Genomic DNA, 25,892 nt, shown 5'->3' on the forward strand with positions numbered 1-25,892 from the left:
AAGGCTGTGAGCCCCACGTGGGACAATGTGATTACCTTGTATCTATCCCAACATTTAGAACAGTGCTTGGCACAGAGTGAGTGCTTAACAAATGCCATCATCATCATCGTCTAGTGGGAGAAGAGGAAATGAGGGCTTAGTCGGAGATGACCTTTTGGAGATGTGCTTATTACATGCCAAGCACTGTACTAAGTGCTAGAATGGGTCAATCAATTGTATTTATTGAGCACTTACTGTGTGCAGAACACTGTACTAAGAGCTTGGGAAGTACAAGTTGGCAACATATAGAGACGGTCCCTACCCAACAGTGGGCTCACAGTCTAGAAGGGGGAGACAGAGAACAAAACCAAACATATTAACAAAATAAAATAAATAGAATAGATATGTACAAGTAAAATAAAATAAATAAAATAGAGTAATAAATATGTACAATCATATATACATATATACAGGTACTGTGGGGAAGGGAAGGAGGCAAGATGAGGGGTATGGAGAGGAAGGAGGGGGGTGCAAAATAATCCAGTCAAAAAGATTCCCTTTCCTACATGGGGTTCAGGTCTAATTAGGAGAAAAAAGAGGTATTTAATCCCCAAGTGGTGGAGCTGGGAACACGGATCTCCTAACTTCCAGTCCTGTGCTCTTTCCACTAAGTCACGCTGCTTCCCCTGCTGTGACTGTGGGCAAGTCACTTAACTTCTCTGGGCCTCAGTTACCTCATCTGTAAAATGGGGATTAAGATAGTGAGCCCTGTGTGGGATAGCCTCATTACCTTGTATCCCCCCAGGGCTTAGAACAGTGCTTGTCACATAGAAAGTGCTTAAAAATGTCATTATTATTATTATTATTCCCCAGAGTTTAGTACAGTGCTTTAGATAGAGTGGGCCCTCAGAAAAATGCTCTTGATTGTTCAAGTCAAACCAGGTGGTAGTGGAAGGGGGTTCTGAATCAATCAATCGGATTTATTGAGCCCTTACTGTTTGCAGAGCACTGTACTAAGCTCTTGGTACAGTATGGTATGATAGACACATTCTCTGCCCACACTGAGCTTACAGTCTAGAGGTAGAGGCAGACATTAATAGAAATAAATGAATTACGGATATGGACATAAGTGGTGTGGGACTTGGAGGGGGGAATGAATGAAGGGGGCAAGTCAGGGTGATGCAGAAAAGAGGGGGAGAAAAGGAAAGGAGGGCTTAGTCAGGGAAGGCCTCTTGGAGGAGATTTGCCTACAGGAAGGCTTTGAAGGGGGGAAGAGTCGTTGTCAGATCTGAAGACAGACGGCGTTCCAGGTCAGAGGCAGGAGGTTAGCGAGAGGTGGGCAGAGAGATTAGATGAGATGGAGGGACAGTGAGAAGGTTGGCCTTAGAGGAGCAAAATATGTGGCTGATAGCAAGGTGAAGTAGGAGGGGGCAAGGGGATTGAGAGCTTTAAAGATGAAGAGGTCCACCAGTTCCCATTTCCCTGCTGCTGGGTCTTCCAAGCACCCTTGCCGCACTGCTGCATCAAGGGCTTAGTAACAATAACAATGGCATTTATTAAGCACTTACTATGTGCAAAGCACTGTTCTAAGCACTGGGGAGGTTACAAGGTGATCAGGTTGTCCCACAGGGGGCTCACAGTCTTAATCCCCATTTTTACAGATGAGGTAACTGAGGCCTAGAGAAGCAAAGTGACTTGCCCAAGGTCACACAGCCGACAGTTGGTGGAGCTGGGATTTGAACCCATGACCTCTGACTCCAAAGCCCATGCTCTTTCCACTGAGCCACGCTGCTTCTCAGTACAGTGCTCTGCACACAGTAGGTGCTCAATAAATACGATTGAATGAATTAGGACCCCAGACTCTGCTTTCCAAATCTCCAGGTCACTACAACTGTAGACTAACTTGTTTCCCTTTGGACAGACAAGCCGGCTTATTGGAACAAGCCCAGGCTTGGGAGTCAGAGACTGTGGGTTCTAATCCCGGCTCTGCCACTTATCAACTGGGTGATCTTGGACAAGTCACTTTACTTCTCTGTGCCTCAGTTCCCTCATCTGTAAAATGAGGGAATGTAGGGCCTTCCCTTCAAGGCCCTACTGAGAGCTCACCTCCTCCAGGAGGCCTTCCCAGACTGAGCCCCTTCCTTCCTCTCCCCCTCGTCCCCCTCTCCACCCCCCCATCTTACCTCCTTCCCTTCCCCATAGCACTTGTATATATGTATATATGTTTGTACATATTTGTTACTCTATTTATTTTACCTGTACATATCTATTCTATTTATTTTATTTTGTTAGTACGTTTGGTTTTGTTCTCTGTCTCCCCCTTTTAGACTGTGAGCCCACTGTTGGGTGGGGACTGTCTCTATATGTTGCCAACTTGTACTTCCCAAGCGCTTAGTACAGTGCTCTGCACACAATAAGCGCTCAATAAATACGATTGATGATGATGATGATAAAATGGGGATTAAGACTGTGAGTCTCACATGGGAAAACCTGGTTACCTTGTATCTATCCCAGTTCTTAGAACAGTGCTTGGCGCTTAGTAAGCACTTAACAAATACCGTCATCATTATTATTTCCCTCCCCTTAAGGTGCTTAAGGTGGGCTTAGTGGAAAGGGCAGGGGCCTGGTATTCAGAGGATTCATTTCATTCATTCAATTGTATTTATTGAGCGTTTACTGTGTGCAGAACACTGTACTAAGCACTTGATGTAGCAATGCAGCAAGGGCCACTTGGAAGACCCAGCAATGGGGAAATGGAAACTGGTGGACCTCTTCATCTTTAAAGCTGAAAATTCCCTTGTCCCCTCCTACCTCACCTTACTATCAGCCACACACTCTACTAAGATCTTGGGAAGTACAAATCAGCAACATATAGAGATAATCCCTACCCAACAACGGGCTCACAGTCTAGAAGGGGGAGAAAGACAACAAAACAAGTAGACAGGGTGTCAATATCATCAGAATAAATAGAATTATAGCTATATGCACATCATTAATAAAATAAATAAATACAAATAAAATAGAGTAATAAATATGTAGAAATATATACAAGTGCCGTAGGGAGGAGAAGGGGGTAGAGCAGAGGGAGGGAGGGGGACGATGGGGAGGGAAGAAGGAAGAGGGGAGGAAAAAGGGGGGCTCAGTCTGGGAAGGCCTTCTGGAGGAGGTGAGCTCTCAGTAGAGATTTGAAGGGAGGAAGAGAGCTAGCTTGGCAGATGTGTGAAGGGAGGGCATTCCAGGCCAGGGAAAGGACATGGGCCAGGGGTCAATGGCAGGACAGGGGAGAAGGAGGCCCAGTGAGGAGGTTAGTGGTGGCAGAGGAGCAAAGGGTGTGGGCTGGGCTGAAGAAGGAGAGAAGGGAGGTGAGGTGGAAGGGGGCGGAGGGGATGGACAGCCTTGTAGCTGAGGGTGAGGAGTTTTTGCTTGATTCATAGGTTGACAGGCAACCACTGGAGATTTTTGAGGAGGGGAGTGACATGCCCAGAGCGTTTCTGTACAAAGATAATCTGGGTAGCGGAGTGAAGTATAAACTGAAGCGGGGAGAGGCAGGAGGATGTAGGTTCTAATCCTGGCTCTGCCACTTGTCTGCTGTGTGACATTGTGCAAGCCACTTAAGTTCTCTATGCCTCAGTTCCCTCATCTGTAAAATAGGGACTAAGACTGAGAGCCCCACATGGGACAACCTGATTACCTTGCTCCTCCAGCGCTTAGAATAGTGCTTGGCACATAGTAAGCACTTAACAAATATCATAATAATAATAACAATAATAATATTATTATAACACAATATAACAAGCATTTTTCCTGTCTACAATGAGTTTACATTGCCAAAACTCACTCAATCCATCATATTTATAACGGCTCACTCTCTTGCCTGCTGTGTCACCTTGGGCGAATCACTTCACTTCAGTTTCCTCATCTGTAAAATAGAGATTAAATAGCTGTTTTCGCTCCTACTGTGAGCACCAAGTGGGAAAGAGATTGGGTCCAACCTGATTGTCCTGTATCTACTCCAGCTCTGGCAACAGCATTGGCACATAAGCACTTAACAGATCCTATTATCATTACTTATTACTATTGTTATTAGTATCATTAGTCGAGCACTCACTGAGGGCCAGTCACTGTCCTATCCATTCATTCATTCAATCATATTTATTGAGTGCTTACTGTGTGCAGAGCACTGTATTAAGCTCTTGGGAAGTACAAGTTGGCAATATATAGAGACAGTCCCTACCCAACAACGGGCTCACAGTCTAGAAGGGGGAGACAGACAACAAAACAAAACATCCTAAGCAATTGACAGACTCCAGAGGAAAGGAGATACATGCTTCCTGCCTTCCAGGATGGTAATTTAATGGCTTAAGAACAATATTCATTCATTCAATCGTATTTATTGAGCGCTTACTATGTGCAGAGCACTGTACTAAGCACAAATGATGAATTGAAGTAGCTGGTGAAAGATCTGATTGTTTCTTTCCCAGCGTCTGGAGTTGGTTATGGCTCGCACAGTGAGCTTCGTCTTTTGCTGGTGAAAGTGTCCTGGGCTTTTATGGCTTCCCACACTGCTTTCTGACAATGCGAGCTACCTCCTCCAAGAGGCCTTCCCTGACCAAACCCTCGAATCCTCTAAGCCCCCTCCCTTCTGTGTCACCCTTGAACTTGGATTGTATCTCTTTATTCACCCTTCCCTCAGCCCCACATCCCTTATGTACATAACTGTAATTTCATTTATGTTCATGTTTGTCTCCACCCCTAGACTATAAGCTCCTCATGGCAGGGAAATTGTCTATCAGCTCTGTTAAAAGTGTACTCTTCCAACCACTTAGTGCAGTGCTCAGCGCATGTTTGTATGTATTTATTACTCTATTTATTTTATTTGTACATATTTATTCTATTTATTTTATTTTGTTAATATGTTTTCTTTTGTTGTCTGTCTCCCCCTTCTATCAATCAATCAATCAATCATATTTATTGAGCACTTACTGTGTGTGGAGCACTGTACTAAGCGCTTGGGAAGTACAAGCTGGCAACATATAGACTGTAAGCCTGCTGTTGGGTAGGGACCATCTCTATATGTTGCCAACTTGTACTTCCCAAGCGCTTAGTACAGTGCTCTGCACACAGTAAGCGCTCAATAAATACGATTGAATGAATGAATAAGGGCTCAATAAATACAGTTGATTGAAAGCCCAAAGAATGGTGGGTGTGTTTAAGGTGAGTTTTTCTTAATGCAAAGTTCCTCAAGAATAGTAATAATTAATATGGTATTAAGCGCTTACTGTGCGCCAGGCACTGTACTTAGCACTGGGGTGGATACAAGGCAGTTGGGTTAGACACAGTCCCTGTCCCACAGGGGGCTTCCATTCCACAGATGAGGGAACTGAGGCCCAGAGAAGTGAAGCGACTTGCCCAAGGTCACCCAGCAGACAGGTGGCAGAGCTGGGATTAGAACCCGCGACCTTCTGGCTCCCAGGACCGGGCTGTAGCCACTATACCACACTGCTTCTCTGAATGTAACCGTGGCACCGTAGGACAATGGACGGACTGAATCTCTAGATTGTAAGCTCACTGCGGGTATGGAATCTGTCTGTCTGTCTGTTCTATTGTGCTCTCCCAAACGGTTAGGACATCATCAATCGTATTTATTGAGCGCTTACTGTGTGCAGAGCACTGTACTAAGCACTTGGGAAGTACAAATTGGCAACATATAGAGACAGTCCCTACCCAACAGTGGGCTCACAGTCTAAAAGTGGGAGACAGAGAACAAAACCAAACATACTAACAAAATAAAATAAATAGAATAGATATGTACAAGTAAAATAAATAAATAAATAAATAAATAAATAAATAGAGTAATAAATAAATAAATAGAGTAATAACAGGACAGGACAGTAATAACAAGACAGTGTTCTGCGCACAGTACATGCTCAATAAATATGATTGAATGAACGAATGAACAGACTAATCCGTCCCTCATGATCAGTATTTCCTGTCTTTTTTTCTTCTAGAACCAGAGGGGCAATGTAGGCCCAGGGTCTGCAGAGGACTGTACTGAGGACCCCCTGGTCGGTTAATGTGGCGCACAGCAGGGCGGGGCTCCGCGTTGATTGGAGGAGCCTGAGCGGTGTCCGGCTGACCGGAGCATGTCCAAGAAGAGCCGCGGGAAGGGCGACAAGCCCGAAACGGAGATGGAGGCCGTCCAGTCGGCCAACGAGGAGCTGCGGACCAAGTTGACCAACATCCAGATTGAATTTCAACAGGAAAAGAGCAAAGTAGGTACCCAGTGATTCCTCCATGTGGCTTGAAAGGAAAAGATGAAGCAGCAGCATAGCCTAGTGGATAGAGCACAGTCCGGGGAGTCAGAAGGTCATGGGTTCTAATTCCGCCTCCCGCACTTGTTTGCTGTGTGACCTTATGCAAGTTACTTAACTTCCCTGACCCTTAGTTCCCTCATCTGTAAATTGGGGATTAAGGCTGTGAGCCCATATGGGACAGGGGCTGGGTCCAACTTGATTACCTTGTAATAATAATAATAATAATTTTGGTATTTGTTAAGTGCTTACAATGTGCCAAGCACTGTTCTAAGCTTTGGGAGAGATACAAGGTGATCAGGTTGTCCCACATGGCATTCACAGTCTTAATCCTCATTTTCCAGATAATAATAATAATAATGATGGCATTTATTAAGCGCTTACTATGTGCAAAGCACTGTTCTAAGCGCTGTGGAGGTTACAAGGTGATCAGGTTGTCCCACAGGGGGCTCACAGTCTTAATCCCCATTTTACAGATGAGGTAACTGAGGCACAGAGAAGTTAAGTGACTTGCCCAAAGTCACACAGCTGATGTGGCAGAGCTGGGATTGGAACCCATGGCCTCTGACTCCCAAGCCTGCACTCTCTCCACTGAGCCACGCTGCTTGGTTATACCCCAGTTCTTAGAACAGTGCCTAGCACATCGTAAGCACTTGACAAATGCCATAATTATTATCGTATAATAATAATAATTTGTCTTATGCTCTTGAGTCATCTCCGACCCATAGCGACTCCAGGGACACATCTCTCCTACTGTGAGCCCACTCTTCTAGACTGTGAGCCCACTGTTGGGTAGGGACCATCTTTATATGTTGCCAACTTCCCAAGTGCTTAGTACAGTGCTCTGCACACAGTAAGCGCTCAATAAATATGATTGAATGAATGAATGAATCTCTCTGAGAATGCCCCGCTTTCCATCGGCAATCATTCTCGTAGTGGATCGCAGAGTTTTCTTGGTAAAAATGTGGAAGTGATATAATATTGCCTTTTTCCGTGTAGTGTACTTGAGTCTCCACCCTCGAATTTCTCTCATGCCACTGCTGCCCAGCACAGGGGAATTTTGACTTGTAGCAGATTGCCTTCCTTCCCCTCATTAGCCACTGGCCAAACTAGGAATGGAATGGACAGGCCTCTGCTTGACTCTCCCTCCCGTAGCTGAGACTGGTAGGGTACTGGAAACTCTCCAGATGCTGTCCTGAAAGGGGAAATAATAATAATTATAATGATAATAATTGTGGTGTTTGTAAAGTGCTTATTACGTGCCAGGCACTGTACCAGTTCTAGGGTGGATGCAAGCAAATTGGGTTGCACAGTCGCCATTCCCCACACTTAATCCCCATTTTACAGATGAGGTAACTGAGGCACAGAGAAGTGAAGTGACTTGCCCAAGTTCACCCAGCAGACAAGTGGCAGAGCCAGGATTAGAACCCCTGACCTTCTGACGCCCAGGCCCGGGCTCTAGCTGCTATGCCCTGCCGCTTCTCATGACTTGTAGAAGATGTGGATTTTGATTTCCCCAATAAAACCCAAACATAAATTCTACATTTCCTTCTCTGGCAGAGTAGTTAGCTGGTCGGACTCAGAATCTGAGACTGGCTAGCGGTCCTTGTCAATAGAGCGATCCCATCTGGTGGCGAATGATTAATATAAGGAAATTTCAACACTCTGTGGGTCACCTACATGTTACTAGGCAACTAAAACACCAGCCTATTACATGTGAATGATCTAGGACGGGGGGGCTCTGTCTGTCAGGGGGATTCTATCTGTTTGGCTAAAGGTTAAAACATTCACAGGCTCTGGACAATGTCTCCTGCTGTTCTATTAGAGATGAATTAAGGTGAGAAAAGAGACTTCAGCTTAGCATTGGCTTCTAGGCTGACTGTGTAAATGAAATGATCTGAGATTTCATCGTTGAAAGTGGAAGGAATGGCTTTTCTTAAATAGATATTGCAAAAGCAAGTAGATGGAATTTTGATACAGTATAGAGCAGGAGACAGAAATGAAAATGAAATACAGTTAGGGGAAATGGCAGACTGTAAATTGTATGTACATAAGTAATAATAATAATTGTGGTGTTTGCTAAGGGCTTACTATGTGCCAGGTACTTTACTAAATGCTGGGGACAATACAAGAAAATCGGGTTAGTCTCAGTCCCACATGGTACAGTGCTCTGCACATAGTAAGCACTCAATAAATACGATTGACATGGGGCTGACAGTCCTGGTGTGTGCTGTGGGGCTGAGGATAGGGTGAGGTGAAAAGTCTGTCAGTGGTATTTATCCATCATTTGTGTGCAGAGCAATGTACTAAGTACCTGGAGAAAGTACAGTATGACAGAGTTGGTAGACATGATCCCTGCCCTCAGAAAGCTTCTAGGCAAAGGGAACCTCAAATAGGGCTGTGCATCATCATCATCATCATCATCATCAATCGTATCTTACTATGTGCAGAGCACTGTACTAAGCGCTTGGGGAGTACAGATTGGCAACATATAGAGACAGTCCCTACCCAACAGTGGGCTCACAGTCTAAAAGGGGGAGACAGAGAACAAAACCAAACATACTAACAAAATAAAATAAATAGGATAGATATGTACAAGTAAAATAAATAAATAAATAAATAGAGTAATAAATATGTACAACCATATATACATATATACAGGTGCTGTGGGGAAGGGAAGGAGGTAAGATGGGGGGATGGAGAGGGGGACGAGGGGGAGAGGAAGGAAGGGGCTCAGTCTGGGAAGGCCTCCTGGAGGAGGTGAGCTCTCAGCAGGGCCTTGAAGGGAGGAAGAGAGCTTGGCGGGTGGGCAGAGGGAGGGCATTCCAGGCCCGGGGGATGACGTGGGCCGGGGGTCGATGGCGGGACAGGCGAGAATGAGGTACGGTGAGGAGATTAGCGGCGGAGGAGCGGAGGGTGCAGGCTGGGCAGTAGAAGGAGAGAAGGGAGGTGAGGTAGGAGGGGGTGAGGTGATGGAGAGACTTGAAGCCCAGGGTGAGGAGTTTCTGCCTGATCATGTGAATAGGTGAGATGGAAGGAAGAGCTAGTGAGGAAAATGAGGGCTTAGTCAGGGAAGGCCTCTTGGAGGAGATGTGACTTTAGGAGGACTTTGAATGTGGGCAAAGTGGGGGCCTGTGGGATAGGAAGTTGGAGAGAGTTCCAGGCCAGAGGAAGAATGGTGGGCCAGGGATCTGTGGTGATGTACAGTGAATAGATTGGTGTTAGAAGAGCGAAATGTGCAGGCTGGGTTTAGTAGGACATCAGCGAGTCAAGATAGGGTGGGGAGAGATGACGGAGTGCTGTAGAGACAGTGGTAAGAGTTTCTGTTGGATGTGAAGGTGGATCGTGCACTAACTTTCAAACAAATCAAGGTGCTGTTATTTAGAGTAAATCCTTAGACAGATCAATCAGTGCCTTAATGTGAGGGGAATAAAACTGAGTCTGCCTGAATCTTGTCTGACAACTGTAGTACCTCCTAATTATAATGTAAGTGCAAGGGGCACATTATGTTCTAGGTAATTTTCTTGTATTGGCACTTTGCATTTGGCACATTTCAACCGATTTTTTTTAAAAGCAATGCCCTGTCTCACTGACAACTCATTCTGGTTTTTTTTGTTAGGTTTTGGTTTTTTAGCAGTATTTGTTAAGCACTTACTATGTGCCACGCACTGTACTAAACACTGGGGTAGATACAAGTTTATAGGGGTGGACACAGTTCCTGTCCCACATGGGGCTCACAGTATTAATCCCCATTTTACAGATGAGGAGATTTAGGCCCAGAGAAGTGAAGTGACTTGCCCAGGGTCACACAGATGACAAGCAGACAAGTCTTCTAGACTGTGAGCCCACTGTTGGATAGGGACCATCTCTATATGTTGCCAACTTGTACTTCCCAAGTGCTTAGTACAGTGCTTTGCACACAGTAAGTGCTCAATAAATACAATTGAATGAATGAATGAATGAATCGTGGCTTAGTGAAAAGAGCACGGACTTAGGAATCAAAGGATGTGGGTTCTAATCCTGACTGCCCCTTGTCTGCTGTGTGACTTTGGGCATGTCACTTAACTTCTCTGTGCCTCAGTTACCTCATGTGTAAAATGGGGATTGACTGCGAGCCCGACATGGGACAACCTGATTACCCTTAATAATAATAATAATAATAATAATAATGTTTATATTTGTTAAGCACTTACTATGTGCCAAGCACTGTTCTAAATGCTGGGGGGATACAAGGTAATCAAAGTTGTCCCACATGGGGCTCACAGTCTTAATCCCCATTTTACAGATGAGGGAACTGAGGCACATAGAAGTTAAGTGACTTGCCCAAAGTCATACAGCTGACAAGTGGCAGAGCCAGGATTAGAACCCATGACCTCTGACTCCCAAACCTGGGGTTTTTCCACTGAGCCACGCTGCTTCTCCTACCCCAGTGCTTAGAACAGTGCTTGGCACATAGCAAGCGCTTAACAAATACCTTAATTATTATTACTGTTATTATTATGGGTGACCACTGGAGGTTCTTGAAGAGTGGGAAAAAACGTTTTTGTAAATGTACAGGCTGGGTTTAGTAGGAGATCAGCAAATTGAGATAAGGCGGGGAGAGATGGCTGAGTGCCTCAGAGCCAGTGGTAAGGAGTCTCTGTTGGATGCGGAGGTGGATGGACAACCACTGGAGGTTCTTGAGGAGTGAGGAAATGAAGACTGAATGTTTTGGTAGAAAAATGATCCAGGCAGCAGATTAAAGTAAGGACTGAAGTGGGGAGAGACAGAGAGGTCAGGGACGTCAGCAAGGAGGCAGATACAATAGTCAAGGTGGGAATAGAGAAGCAGCGTGGCTCAGTGGAACGAGCATGGGCTTTGGAGTCAGAGGTCATGGGTTCAAATCCCGGCTCCTCCAATTGTCAGCTGTGTGACTTTGGCCATGTCACTTAACTTCTCTGCGCCTCAGCTCCCTCATCTGTAAAATGGGGATTAAAAAAACTGTGAGCCCCAACCTGATCACCTTGTATCCTCCCCAGCGCTTAGAACAGTGCTTTGCACATAGTAAGTGCTTACCAAATGCCATTATTATTATTATTAAATAAGTGCTTGGATCAGAATGGTAGCCCTTTGGATGGAGAGGAAAGGGCAAATTCTAAAGATGTCTTGAAGGATTTCTGACAGGAAACTGACAGGATTTCATGACAGAGTAAATGTGTGGGTTGATATAGTGGTAGGAAAGCCAAGGGGAGGACAGGGCTTGGGTGCGAAGATGAGGAGTTCTGTTTTGGACATACTAAGTTTGAGGTGTCAGCAGAACATCCAAGAAGAGATATGTCCCGAAGGTGAAGAAATGCAGGGCTGTGAATAGAAATGTCAGTACAGGAGAGATTGATTTGGGCATCATCCAAAACTTTGCACCCTCCCCTCCCGTGCAATAATCTTCAACCCATGGAGACTGCCTTCTGTATGTCTAAACTCATGCCAAAGGCAGGGAAAACTCTCTCATGTTTCTCCAAAATATTTCAAATATAGTTTAGAAGGCCCATTACCTGAGAGTGGAGGTTAGTTTAGCCTCATGGTGTCCTGTTACAGAGAAACTTGCTGGGATCAATCAATCAATCAATCGTATTTATTGAGCGCTTACTATATGCAGAGCACTGTACTAAGCGCTTGGGAAGTACAAATTGGCAACACATAGAGACAGTCCCTACCCAACAGTGGGCTCACAGTCTAAAAGGGGGAGACAGAGAACAGAACCAAACATACCAACAAAATAAAATAAATAGGATAGAAATGTGCAAGTAAAATAAATAAATAAATAAATAGATAAATAGAGTAATAAATATGTACAACCATATATACATATATACAGGTGCTGTGGGGAAGGGAAGGAGGTAAGATTTTCTTCAGGCCAGCTTCCAGGGTGGTAATAGAGGGATCGATGATCTTATTATTTTTGAAATGGGCCTGGAAGAATCAAGGGAATAGACGTTTCCAACGAGAGTAGCTTAAAATACTAAAAGAAGACAGTAATATCGTTTCACATTAAACATGATTCTCTCCTTCTTGAATGGTGACATTTTCATTTTATAGGGCATGGCCTTAATGGCATTGTCTTTTTTTTATTGAAACAGAATTTGATGCTTGAAATGGGATTTTTATCTTTTCTCTCATTTCAGTTCTTTAAAGTACTTTTCCATAAAGTAGGTGGCAAATTGCCTTTCCATACATTTGGCTCAGTCGATTGGGGGTGAATATGCAGAGCAGAGGAGGAAGACTATTAAAGTCTCAAGGTGCTTTAACATGAAATACCACTCAATACTGCTGTGGACTTCCAGGAAGAAAGAGTGGCAAGGCCTTAGTATGTGCAGAGCACTGTTCTAAGTACGGGGGAAGAATACATCAGTGGGAATTAGCCACAGTCCTCATCTTTTGATGGGTTCATTATCTATGACTAATAATAACTGTGGTATTTGTAAAGCGCTTACTATGTGCCAGGCACTGTACTAAATGCTGGGGTGGCTACAAGCAAATCGGGTTGGACACAGCCCCTGTCCCATGTGAGGCTCACAATCTCAATCCCCATTTTACGGATGAGGTCACTGAGGCTCAGAAAAATGAAGCGAAACAGCAGATGAGTGGCAGAGCCGGGATTAGAACACCTGACTCCCAAGCCTGTGCTTATTCACTATATCATTCTCTGATTCTCTAATTATGGAACTCTTTAAGTGCTTACTGTGTTCCAACCACTATTCTAAGTGCTGGGGTAGATACAAGTTAATCAGATTGGACACAGTCCCAGTCCTGAATATGCCAGGAGGTGAGGACTGGAGACATACGTCAGGAGCAATAAAACACTAAAGTGACATAAGACAAGAACAAATAAATGGGATAAAAACGTGCATTGTACTTTCCAAGTGCGTAGTAAAGTGCTCTGCACACAGTAAGCGCTCAATAAATACGATTGAATGAATGAATGAGTAGGGTGTTGTGGTTTAAGAATAATAATATAATAATAGCATTTATTAAGTGCTTACTATTATTAGAGAAGCAACGTGGCTCAGTGCAAAGAGCACGGGCTTTGGAGTCAGAGGTCCTGGGTTCAAATCCCGGCTCCGCCAATTGTCAGCTGTGTGACTTTGGGCAAGTCATTTAACTTCTCTGTGCCTCAGTTCCCTCATCTGTAAAATGGGGATTAAGACTGTGAGCCCCATGTGGGATAACGTGATCACCTTGTATGCCCCCAGCGCTTAGAACAGTGCCTTGCACAAAGTAAGCGCTTAACAAATACCATCATTATTATTATTATTATTATTATTATTATTATTATTACTATGTGCAAAGCACTGTTCTAAGCGCTGGGGAGGTTACAAGGTGATCAGGTTGTCCCACGGGGGACTCACAGTCTTAATCCCCATTCTACAGATGAGGGAACTGAGGCACAGAGAAGTTAAATGACTTGCCCAAAGTCACACAGCTTAAAATTGGCAGAGCCGGGATTTGAACCCATGACCTCTGACTCCAAAGCCCGGGCTCTTTCCACTGAGCCACGGCTACTTGTGAACTCAGAGTCCAAGGCACCCTCTGCCTCAGCGATGACCACACTAGTTGTGGGCTGAGAGTGTATCTGTATACTGTTATATTGTACTCTCCCAAGGGCTTAATGCAGTGCTATGCGCACAGAAAGCGCTCAGTGAATACAATTGAATTGAACCGAGTAGTCACCAGCCTTCCTAAGGTTTTGTGGAGGTCTCATGCTGTGAGTGATTTTCTTTTTCCTGCCAGAGTAGAAGATGGCAGCATGGATGACGTCTCCTCAGTGGCATTGAGGAGGAGAGCCAGTGTGCGTTCTGGGGATAGCATTTGTTTTTAATGGTATTTAAGTGGTTACTATGCGCAAGGTACCATTCTAAGCTCTGGGTTAGATATAGACTAATCAGGTCAGACACATTGTATGTCCCCTTTGGGACACACAGTCTTAATCCCCATTTTCCAGATGAGGTACCTGAGGCCCAGGAGAGTGAAGTGAACTGCCCAAACTCACATAACACACAAATGGAGAAACAGCTTGGCTCGTTGGAAAGAGCACGGGTTTGGGAGTCAGAGGTCATGGGTTCGAATCCCAGCTCCACCACATGTCTGCTGTGTGACCTTGGGCAAGTCACTTAACTTCTCTAGCCTCAGTTCCCTCATCTGTAAAATGGGGATTAAGACTGTGAGCCCCACGTGGGACAACCTTGATTACCTTGTATCCCCCCGGCGCTTAGAGCAGTGCTTTGCACATAGTAAGCGCTTAACAAATGCCATCATCATCATCATCATCAAATGGCGGGGTCAGGATTAGAACCCAGGTCCTTCTGACTTCCAGGCACGGGCTCTCGCCATTAGGCCCGGCTGCTGGCTGTCCAACAGGGGCCCTGGTCATGGAAGAGAGAGTCTGAGAAGGCTCAGTGGGAGAGAGTCCTAGATATTATTGGGCCCTCCCATCCTTTATAGCAGCATCTCCAAAACCTGCTGTGTGGGTAAGAAAACACCCCAGTTGTTTCTTCTGCTACTATTTTTTCATTCGCAATTTGGCTGGTCTTGCAGTGTGACTGCTTACGTTTTTGGCTTTGGGGGCAAGTTTCACCTGTCTCTGAGAATCTATTCCTGGAAAGTCACTAAAACTGCAAACGTGTGCTACAGAGGTTGTCATGGAAACCCAGGCAGATCTTGGTCTCCCTAGTGTCTGGTTATTGAAGAGGTTTCAATTTCAGCAATTCTATCTGCATATGGAGGTGCAGTCACTCTGTTATTACAAGTGATAGACTGTGAGCCCGTTGTTGGGTAGGGATCGTCTGTATATGTACTTCCCAAGCATTTAGTGCGGTGCCCTGCACACAGTAAGCGCTCAATAAATATGATTGAATGAATGAAAGTAATAGTAATAATATTGATTGTGGTAGTTAAGCACTTAAAAGAACATGGACTTTGGAGTCAGAGGTCGTGGGTTCAAATCCCGGCTCCGCCACTTGTCTGCTGTGTGACTTTGGGCAAGTCACTTCACTTCTCTGGGCCTCAGTTACCCCATCTGTAAAATGAGGATGAAGACTGTGAGCCCCACGTGGGACAACCTGATCACCTTGTATCTATCCCAGCACTTAGAACAGTGCTCAGCACATAGTAAGTGCTTAACAAATGCCATTATTATTATTATTATTACTATGTGCCAAGCTCTGGGGTCGATCCAAGCTAATCCGGTCAAGCACAAGCCCTAGCCCACATGGGGCTCGCACAATCTCAGAAAGAACAGACATTGAATCCCTATTTTACAGATGAGGAAACTAAGGCACAGAGAAATCAAATGACTTCCTTTCACAGTTTGGATAAATCGTGATGGAATAATCAGGATAGTGCCCTGCCCAAACTAAGTGCTTGATAACTGCCATTAATTAAAGAACGATGGGACATTCTTTCTACAGCACAAGTCCTTCGTGTTGGAACACAATCCACAACCAACTAGATGTGCTGTAGGAAGAAAACAGTTCTTGCTGAGCACGTAGAGTCGTTCAAGATGCAATGCTGCTGTGCTTCCCATACATACTGTACCATACAGGACTTGGTATTCAAAAACTGGGGTGTGAAGCACTTTCTTTGAGCTAAGCACTAAACTAAGCCTGAGGCAGGATGATCAGTCAGTCGTATTTATTGAGAGCTTACTGTGTACTGTACTAAGTGCTTGGGAGAGGACACTACAACAGTGAACAGCCACATTCCCTGCCCACAATGAGCTTACAGTCTAGAGAGGGAGACAGATATTAATAGAAATAAATAAATTCCAGGTATGGACATAAGTGGTGTGGGGCTAGGAGGGGGGATGAATTAAGGGAGCAAGTCAGGGTGAGGTGAAAAGGACAGAGTCCCTGACATAAATGGAGCTCCCAGGCTAAAGGAGGCTCTACAATTGTCTAGAGCCCAAGCAATGTATCTGCCAACAGTTATGTTGTACTCTCCCCAATGGTTAGTACAGTGCTCAGTACACAGTAAGCACTCAATAAATACAATCGATGAAGAGGGAGAATAAACATTTTAATCCTCATTTATCCAACGAAAAAACTGAGGCACATAGAAACAGCATGGCCTAGTGGATAGAGCACAGACTTGGGAGTCAGAGGCCCTGGGTTCCAATCCCAGCTCCACCGCTTCCCTACTGTGTGATCTTTGGCAAGTCATTTAACTTCTCTGTGCTTCAGCTACTTCATCTGTAAAATGGGGATTAAGGCTGTGAGCCCTTATTACGGTGCTCTGCACACAGTAAGCGCTCAGTAAATATGACTGAATGAGTGAATGAATGTGAGACATGGACTATGTCCAAATTGATTAACTTGTATTTGCCCTAGCACTTTACATATACCCTAAGAAAGAGTCAAATGATTTGCCTAAGGTCAATCAATCAATCAATCAATCGTATTTATTGAGCGCTTACTGTGTGCAGAGCACTGTACTAAGAACTTGGGAAGTACAAGTTGGCAACACATAGAGATGGTCCCTACCCAACAGTGGGCTCACAGTCTAGAAGGACACCCAGCAAGAGACAAGCGCTTAGTACAGTGCTCTGCACACAGTAAGCGCTCAATAAATACGATTGATGATGATGATGAAGAGACAATCCCCCCCCAAAGACCCCCAATCACCCAGCAGTCAAGTGACAGAGCCAGGATTAGAACCCAGGTCCCCGGATTCCCAGGCCACACCCAACGGCCTGATTGGGAATACACTTTGGCAAGATATTCCTTTTCATGGTATTTGTTAAGTGCTTACAGTGTGTCAAACACCGTTCTAAGCTCTGGGGTAGGTGCAGGTGTATTAGGTTGGACGTAGTTCCTGCCCCACATGGGACTCACAGTCTAAGTGGGAGAACAGGTATTGAATCCCTGTTTTATACTTGAGGAAACAGAGGCACAGAAGTCAAGTGACTTGCCCAAGGTCACACAGCAAGCAGTTGTCAGAGGCGGTATCAGAACCCAGGTCCTCTGACTCCAAAGCCCGTGCTCTTTCCACTAGACCAAGCTGTTTCCCAAGAAATAATAAGCAGTTAAGGCCAGATTCCACTGGCCTGAATCCGTGGAGTTGAACCACATGGTTATAAAGACAGCGGAATCCAGAAAGAAGACAGCATCAAAGCTGGGGGCAAAAAAGGTCATGCTGGCTTCCCAATAACTCCCCTCCTCCCTCCCTGCTTCCTGGTCTAAGCAGGCTTCCTAGACGCAGCATTCTTCAAACACTGACCATGGTTCTGATTTAGCAGACATCTGCCTCATTGCCACTTGATAGATTAGTAAAAATAACAATAATAATCTTTGCCCCCTCTAGACTGCAAGCCCGTTGTGGGCAGATATTGTCTCTTGCTCTGTTGTACTTTCCAAGTGCTAAGTACAATTAGCGCTCAATAAATACAGTTGGATGGATGGAATTTAAGAGCTGTACTCAGTATTGGGGCAGGTACCAGGTAATTGCGTTGGACATAGTCCCTATCCCACCTAGGGCTCACAGTCTTAATCCCCATTTTATAGATGAGGAAATTGAGGACCAGAGAAATGAAGTGACTGGCTCAAGGCCACATAGACAAGTGACAGAGCCGGGATTAGAACCCATGACCTTCTGACTCCGAGGCCCGGACTCTAGCCATTAGGTCTTGCTGCTTTCCTGTTGTTCAAGGAGAGGTTATTGGGAGTGCTTTTGATGCTTCTTCTGGTTGGTGGGAAGGTTAAGACACACTTTTCTTTTCCAATATTTCCAGTATAGTGCTGTGCACACAGTCACCGTTCAGTAAGTACCACTGATGAGGAGTAGCTCTGTGTTTGCATAAATCCAGTGTACACCTTTTCAATGGGGCAGTATGCAAAACTCTGAATTTATTTTAGAGTCTGCCCATTTTATGGTATTTGTTAAGCACTTACTATGTGCAAGGTGCTCTTCTAAGCGCTGGGGTTCATAAAAGCTCATTGGACCCTGTCCCACATTGGGCTCGTGGTCTTAATCCCCATTTTACAGGTGAGGCAACCGAGGCACAGATAAATGAAGTGACTTACCCAAGGTCACACAGCAGACAAATGACAGAGCCGGGACTAGAACCTAGGCCCTTCTGATTCCCAGGCCTGTGTTCTAATAATTATAATAATAATGATAGCATTTATTAAGCACTATGTTCAAAGCACTGTTCTAAGTGCTGGGGAGGTTACAAGGTGATCAGGTTGTCCCATGAGGGGCTCACAGTCTTAATCCCCATTTTACAGATGAGGTAACTGAGGCCCAGAGAAGTTAAGTGATTTGCCCAAAGTCACCCAGCTGACAATTCAGAACCGGGATTTGAGCACATGACTTCTGACTTCAAAGTCCAGGCTCTTTCCACTGAGCCATACTGCTTCTCTAGTCAGTAGGTTTGCTGGATCGCCCCTGCTAGGTTTTAATAAGATGGATAATTGTGGTACAGGACTCACAGTCTAAGAGGTAGACAAGATCAGCTGTTGAATCCTCATTTTGCAGATGAGGAAACTGAGGCACAAAAATTGTGACTAGCCTAAGGACACCCACAGTGGAAATGTGGCAGAGTTGGGATCAGGACCTGAGGCCTTTGATTTCCAGATTCATGCCCTCTCCACTGGGCCATATTGCTTTTTGTGACCTTCTCAAGGGCAGAGATTATGTCTGCTGATTATTTTCCAATCTCCCCAGGTTTTGTAATGATAACAATAATAATTATTATTATGTGTGTTAAGCACTTACTATGTGCCAAGCACTGTTCTAAGTGCTGGGGTAGATCCACACAAAATCGGGTTGGACACAGTCCCCATCTCAAGTGGGATTCACAGTCTCAATCCCTATTTTACAGTTGAGGTAACTGAGGCTCAGAGAAGTGATGTGATTTGCCCAGGGTCACACAGATGACAAGAAGAGGAGGGAGATTAGAACCCACATCCTCTGACTCTTGCCACTAGGCAATACTGCTTCTCAGCAGGGACTCCGAACAGGGTAATTGTTTAAAAATTACGGCTGATGGATTGAATCTCTTTGCCTTGATATTTCCCTCCCTTTTCCCCCTCCGTGGGCATTTGCTTCTTAACTTAAAACATCAGGACACAAATCCCAATAAGTCTGATCCAATTGGCAAGGCACATGTTTTGGTGTGTGGGATTACCGTTTCCTTCCCACTGTCTCCTTTAAGTAAATTCTGTAGCCAATGAACCAAATGGCAACCAAGTGGGCAAATCTAATTCACCTCTCAGAGAGAAGTGTATCCGTTTCTTTCCACTCTGATCAGATTTTTGGAGGGAAAATAAATTTATCCATGTCAGCAAATTGTGGGTGGATTCGCTTCCTCCATCGCTTCGAGCTGTTGGGGATGTTTTTCCTCAGCCAGTTCTGGCCACTGAGGACTTCAGTCATAACACATGGAGATGTGTGGCAGTGAAGAAGTGGAGAACAGATCTCCAGGAGCACCCCCTTTTCTCCTAAAATCAGACCCAGTGGATTTTATGCTAGTGGCTGGGGTCAGGCAGTGTTAGCATTGCAGTAAAATAATATTAATTCATTCATTCATTCAATCGTATTTATTGAGCACTTACTGTGTGCAGAGCACTGTATTAAGCGCTTGGGAAGTACAAGTTGGCAACATATAGAGATGGTACCTACCCAACAATGGGCTTACAGTCTAGAAGGGGGAGACAGACAACAAAACAAAACAATTAACAAAATAAAATAAATGTAAATATGTACAAATAAAATAGAGTAATAAATCTGTATGAACATCTATACAGGTGCTGTGGGGAGGGAAAGGAGGTAGGGCGGAGGGGATGGGGAGGGGAAGAGGAAGGAGGGGGCTTGCCCAAGGCCACACAGCAGACAAGTGGCAGACCTGGGATTAGAATGATAATAATAATAATGGATTTGTTAAGCACTTACTATGCGCCAAGCACTGTTCTAAGCACTGAGGTCGAAACAAGGTAATTTGGTTGTCCCACGTGAGGCTCACAGTCTTAATTCCCATTTTACAGATGAGATCTCTGAGGCACAGAGAAGTGAAGTGGTTTATCCAAGGTCACACAGCAGACAAGTGGCAGAGCCAGGATTAGATCCCATGACCACCCAACTCCCAGGCCCGTGCTCTGTCCACTATTTCATACAATCCATACCAGATATTATGTGACCTGTGTGATGCGGTATTTATTGAGTGCTTTCTGTGGGCAGAGCTCTGTACTAAGCACCTGGGAGAGTACATTAGCAGGAGAAAGTTGGTTCTCTGCCCTCAAAGAGGAGGTGACTCTAGAAGAAGGAGAAGTTATTTAAGTGTCTTGGGAAGAGTCCTGGATAAGGTAAATTGAGCTGGTGGTGGGTAGAAACAACATTAATTTATTCATTCATTCAATCGTATTTATTGAGCACTTACTGTGTGCAGAGCACTGTACTAAGCGCTTGGGAAGTACAAGTTGGCAACACGTAGACACGGTCCCTATCCAACAACGGGCTCACAGTCTAGAAGGGGGAGACGGACAACAAAACAAAACATGTGGACAGGTGTCCACATGGCACAGTGGATAGAGCACAGGGCTGGGAGTCAAAAGGCCATGGGTTCCAATCCTGTATCCTCCATTTGTCTGCTGTGTAACTTTGGGCAAGTCACTTCCCTTCTCTGTGCCTCAGTCCCCTCGTCTGTAAAATGGGGATTGAGACTGAACCCCTTGTGGATTTGGGATGATTTGCTTGGATCCACCCCAGGGTTTAACACAGCACGTAGCACATGGCAAGCACTTAACAAATACCACAATTATTATTACCAAGACAACAACATACGGTCATAACAGACTTTGTAGACGTGATTCCTGACATCTAGCAGTTTGGGATCTTGCTGAGTTTAAAGAATATTTGTGATTTCCTTTTCTAGACACCTCCATAATCGGATTGTATTCAAGTAGTGAGAAGCGGCGTGGCCTGGTGGATAAAATAAGGCCAAGGGAGTCAGAAAGATCTGGGTTCTAATCCCATCTCTGCCACCTGTCTGCTGTGTGACCTTGGGCAAATCACTTCAATTCTCTGTGCCTGTTACCTCATCTTTAAAATGGGGATGAAGAATGTGAACCCCACGTGGGACATGGATGAGTCCAACCTTGTATTTACCACAGCACTTAGTGCAGTGCCTGGCACATTGTAAGCACTTAACAAATACATAAAAAAGCAGCACTCCACGTGTGGCAGTCTGACCTTCAAAACTGGCAAAAGTGAAGCTGCTAACACCCCCAATCTGCCGGCCTTCCATGTTGGGATTCATTTGGAGAACCAGACTGATTTTGAACTGTTTGTGAGGCAAACCCAGGCTGCAATTCAAAATGATGCTCAGTGACTTTAAGCTTCCTGTGTCTAAAATGGCAGATAGGATCTTTAAGCCAATTTAAGGACCCCAGAGATGACTTAGTCTATAAATAAAAAAAACATCTGGAATGTATATTTTGAAAAAGGGCTTCGTATCAGGCAAAATAAATGATTGCAAATGTCTTAAGCAAATTTTGCTGTTTCTGTGTTCACCCTATTTCACCAGTGCATTTCAAGAGCTTCACAGAGCACCTCAGCTGGTCTTGAACACTGAGGTCACACGTTTATTTATTTATTCATTCAATCATATTTATTGAGCACTTACTGTGTGCAGAGCACTGTACAAAGCGCTTGGGAAGTACAAGTTGGCAACATATAGAGATGGTCCTTACCCAACAGTGGGCTCACAGTCTAGAAACGTGTTTTATGTTTTAAGCAGAGAGCATCATACGAGCAAACTAACATTGCAGCAGGATAGTCAGACCTCCATTGTGGAAACTGTAAACCGAAAGCATTTTGATTCTGTGGCTTTGAGCTCCGTTTGGAGTTTTGTGTCTTATGGGTGCTTATTTGGGAAGCAGTGATGGAGTGGGGCCTCTCAGGGTGGCACCTGGAGAGTTTCCAGTCCTCTACCAGTCTCGACTACAGGAGGGAAAGTCAAGCAGAGGCCTACCCTTCAATTCCTAGCTTGGGCAGTGGCTAGCGAGTGGCAGGCAATCTGCTAAAAGTCAAAACTCCCCTGTGCTGGGCAGCAGCGGCACGGGAGAGAGTTGAGGGCGGAAACTCAAGTTTACTGCATGGAAGGAGGCAACGGCCAACCACTTCTGGATTTTTACCCAGAAAACTCTGTGAATCCACTACCAGAATGGTTGGAGTTGGAGAGCAGGGCATTCGGGGAGAGATGCCTCCATGGCGTCGCTATGGGTCGGCAATGAATCGACGGCAGAAAACAAGATGATTTGGAGTGGGGAAGTTAAGCAAAACTTCCTCTACCCAGGAGAGAAAAGTTCTGTGTTTCGTGAGTGGATTTTCAGGGAATTTGTGAAGGAGAGGCAGTTTGGGAGACAGAGGACCTGTGGGAGACACCAGCTTGGGAGACAGAGGACCTGGGTTCTAATCCTACCTCTGCCACTTGCCTGCTGCAAGTCCTTGACGAGTCACTTACCTTTTCTGGGCCTTGGTTTCCTCTTCTGTTACACTGATACTAAATACCTGTTTCTCCCTCCCTCCTAGACTGTGAGCTTCATGAGGACAGGGCCTGTGTCCTCCCTAATTAAATTGTATCTACCCCAGTGCATAGTACAATGCGTTCTTACAGTATTTGTTTAGCACTTACTATGTGATAAACACTGGTCTAAATGCTGAGATAGGTACAAATTAAGTAGGTGGTATAAAGTTCCTGTCCTATATGAGGCTCGCTGTCTATGTAGGAGGAAGAATAAGTATTTAATTCCCATTTTACAGTTGAGGAAACTGAGACACAGAAAAATGCATTACACAGGTCACAAAGCAGGATCTTCATGCATAATAAGCCCTTAAATACCGTAATTGTTGTTGTTGTTGCTATCATGAGGGAATGGAAGAAGTTTGGGAAGAGGGAAAAGCTCCTCACATTTTCCAGATTGATCTCTTCTTTCCTAAAAATAGTACTTTGAAGAAATATGACATTTATTAAGCAGTTAGGTGCTGGGGTAGATACAAGATTATCAGATTGGACCCACACAGGATTCACAGTCTAAGGGGGAGGAAGAGCTAGAATAAAATACCCGTTGTTACAGATGAGGAAACTGAGGCCCAGAGCAGTCAAGTGGCTCACTCACACCCACACAGTGGTCAATTAGCAGAGCCAGGATTAGAACCCACAACTCTTCCAAGGACCGCGTTCGTTCCACTAATAATAATAATAATATTTGTTAAGCACTTAATATGTGCTAGGCACTGTAATAATAATAATGGTGTTGGTATTTGTTAAGTGCTTACTATGTGTCAAGCACTGATCTAAGCGCTGGGGTAGATACAAGGTAATCAGGTTGTCCCACGTAGGGCTCAGAGTCTTTATCCCCATTTTACAGATGAGGTAACTGAGGCACAAAGAAGTTAAGTGACTTGCCCAAGGTCACACAGCTGACAAGCAGCAGAGCCGGGATTAGAACCTATGACCTCTGACTCCCAAGCCCGGGCTCTTTCCACTAAGCCACACTGCTTCTCGTATAACAGTAATGATGGTATTTGTTAAGCGCTTACTACGTGGCAAGCAGTGTTCTAAATACAGGGGGGGGATACAAGGTCATCCGGTTGTCCCACTTGGGGCTCACAGTCTTCACCCCCATTTTACAGATGAGGCAACTGAGGCACAGAGAAGTTAAGTGACTTCCCCAAAGTCACACAGCTGAGAAGTGGCGGAGCCGGGATTAGAACCCATGACCTCTGATTCCCAGGCCCGGGCTCTTTCCACGGAGCCACACTGCTTCTCTAGGCTATACTAATCGCTGGGGTGGATTCAGGCAAATCGGGTTGGACACAATCCTTGCACCAAATGGAGCTTATGGTTTCAATCCCCATTTTCCAGACAAGGAAACTGAGGCCCAGAGAAGTTTATTTTTTCAGTTATTCATTCAATCATATTTATTGAAGACTCACTGTGTGCAAAGCACTGTAATAATAATTGCAGTATTTGCTAAGCACTCACTATGTGCCAGGCACTGTACTAAGTGCTGGAATAAGCACTTGGGAGAGTACAACAACAGACACATTCCCTGCCCATAACCAGCTCACAGTCTATAGGGGAAACAGAAATTAATATTCATAATATTCATAAATTCTCTATATGTTGCCAACTTGTACTTCCCAAGCGCTTAGTACAGTGCTCTGCACACAGTAAGCGCTCAATAAATACGATTGAATGAATGAATAAATAACTAAATTACAGTGACTTGCCCAAGGTCACCCATCAGATGGGTGGCAGAGCCAGGATTAGAACCCAGGTCCTTCTGCCCAATCCCGGGATTTCTTCTCTACGCTAGCTAAAGTCCCACTCGCTTCCATGCTCTGCCTCTCACAAGCACAGACTTGTGTCACGGTCATTAATTCATTCATTTATTCATTCAATCATGTTTATTAAGTGCTTACTGTGTGCAGAGCACTGTGCTAAACAAACGAAGCATGGCGTAGTGGCTAGAGCATGGGCCTGGGAATCAGAAGGTTATGGATTCTAAACCCGGCTCCGCCACTTGTCTGCTGTGTGACCTTGGGAAAATGACTTAACTTCCCTGGGCTTTTTAGACTGTGAGCCCACTGTTGGGTAGGGACTGTCTCTATATGTTGCCAATTTGTACTTCCCAAGTGCTTAGTACAGTGCTGTGCACATAGTAAGAGCTCAATAAATATGATTGATTGATTGATTGTTACCTCAACCATAAAACATGGGGATTAAGAGTGCAAGAGCCCAGTTTGGGACAGGGACTTTCATTCATTCATTCAGTAGTATTTATTCATTCATTCATTCATTCAATCGTATTTACTGAGCGCTTACTGTGTGCAGAGCACTGCACTAAGCGCTTGGAAAGTACAAATCAGCAATAGATAGAGACAATCCCTGCCCAACAACAGGCTCGCAGTCTCCCCCTCGTCCTCCTCTCCATCCCCCCATCTTATCTCCTTCCCTTCCCCACAGCACCTGTATATATGTATATATGTTTGTACATTTTTTTTTACTCTATTTATTTATTTATTTTATTTGTACATATCTATTCTATTTATTTTATTTTGTTAGTATGTTTGGTTTTGTTTTCTGTCTCCCCCTTTTAGACTGTGAGCCCACTGTTGGGTAGGGACTGTCTCTATATGTTGCCAATTTGTACTTCCCAAGCGCTTAGTACAGTGCTCTGCACATAGTAAGCGCTCAATAAATACGATTGACGATGATGATGATGATAGAAGGGGGAGAAGTTTGGACTGTGTCCCACCTGATTAATTTTTATTTCCCCCAGCTGAGAACAGTGCTTGGCACATAGTAAACGCTTAACAAGTACTATAATTATTAGTATCATTACAATAGAACAATAAAGAGTGACAATCCCTGCCCACAATGAGCTCACAGTCTAGAGCGGGGAGAGACAGACCTCAATAAGAAAATTCTCAACGAGCAATAATCGGCTCGGCTGATCCATCCGAGCTAACCCCCTTCTAGACCGTAAGCCCGGTGTAGGCCGGGATTGTCTCTTAGAGCGTGGGCTTGGGAGTCAGGAGGTCGTGGGTTCGAATTCCGGCTCCACC

The 25,892-nt window shown here is 44.8% G+C and overlaps 1 protein-coding gene across 4 annotated transcripts in view; it reads left to right on the forward strand.

The window, feature by feature from the left end:
* The window catches only part of JAKMIP1 (janus kinase and microtubule interacting protein 1), a 234,668-nt gene that overhangs the window by 122,852 nt on the left and 85,924 nt on the right, over nucleotides 1–25,892 (forward strand). For 3 of the 4 annotated variants that reach the window (XM_038744991.1, XM_038744994.1, XM_038744992.1), the window contains one exon: nucleotides 5,988–6,251. In XM_038744991.1, coding sequence (XP_038600919.1) covers nucleotides 6,123–6,251 — 129 coding nt within the window. In that variant the 5' untranslated portion in view covers nucleotides 5,988–6,122. Of the gene's footprint in view, nucleotides 1–1,785; nucleotides 1,797–5,987; nucleotides 6,252–25,892 lie in introns of those variants that run through there. The other variant, XM_038744993.1, reaches the window with a different exon arrangement.

The sequence above is a fragment of the Tachyglossus aculeatus genome, chromosome 4 (genome assembly GCF_015852505.1).
Source record: "Tachyglossus aculeatus isolate mTacAcu1 chromosome 4, mTacAcu1.pri, whole genome shotgun sequence".
Taxonomy (NCBI): Eukaryota; Metazoa; Chordata; class Mammalia; order Monotremata; family Tachyglossidae; genus Tachyglossus; species Tachyglossus aculeatus.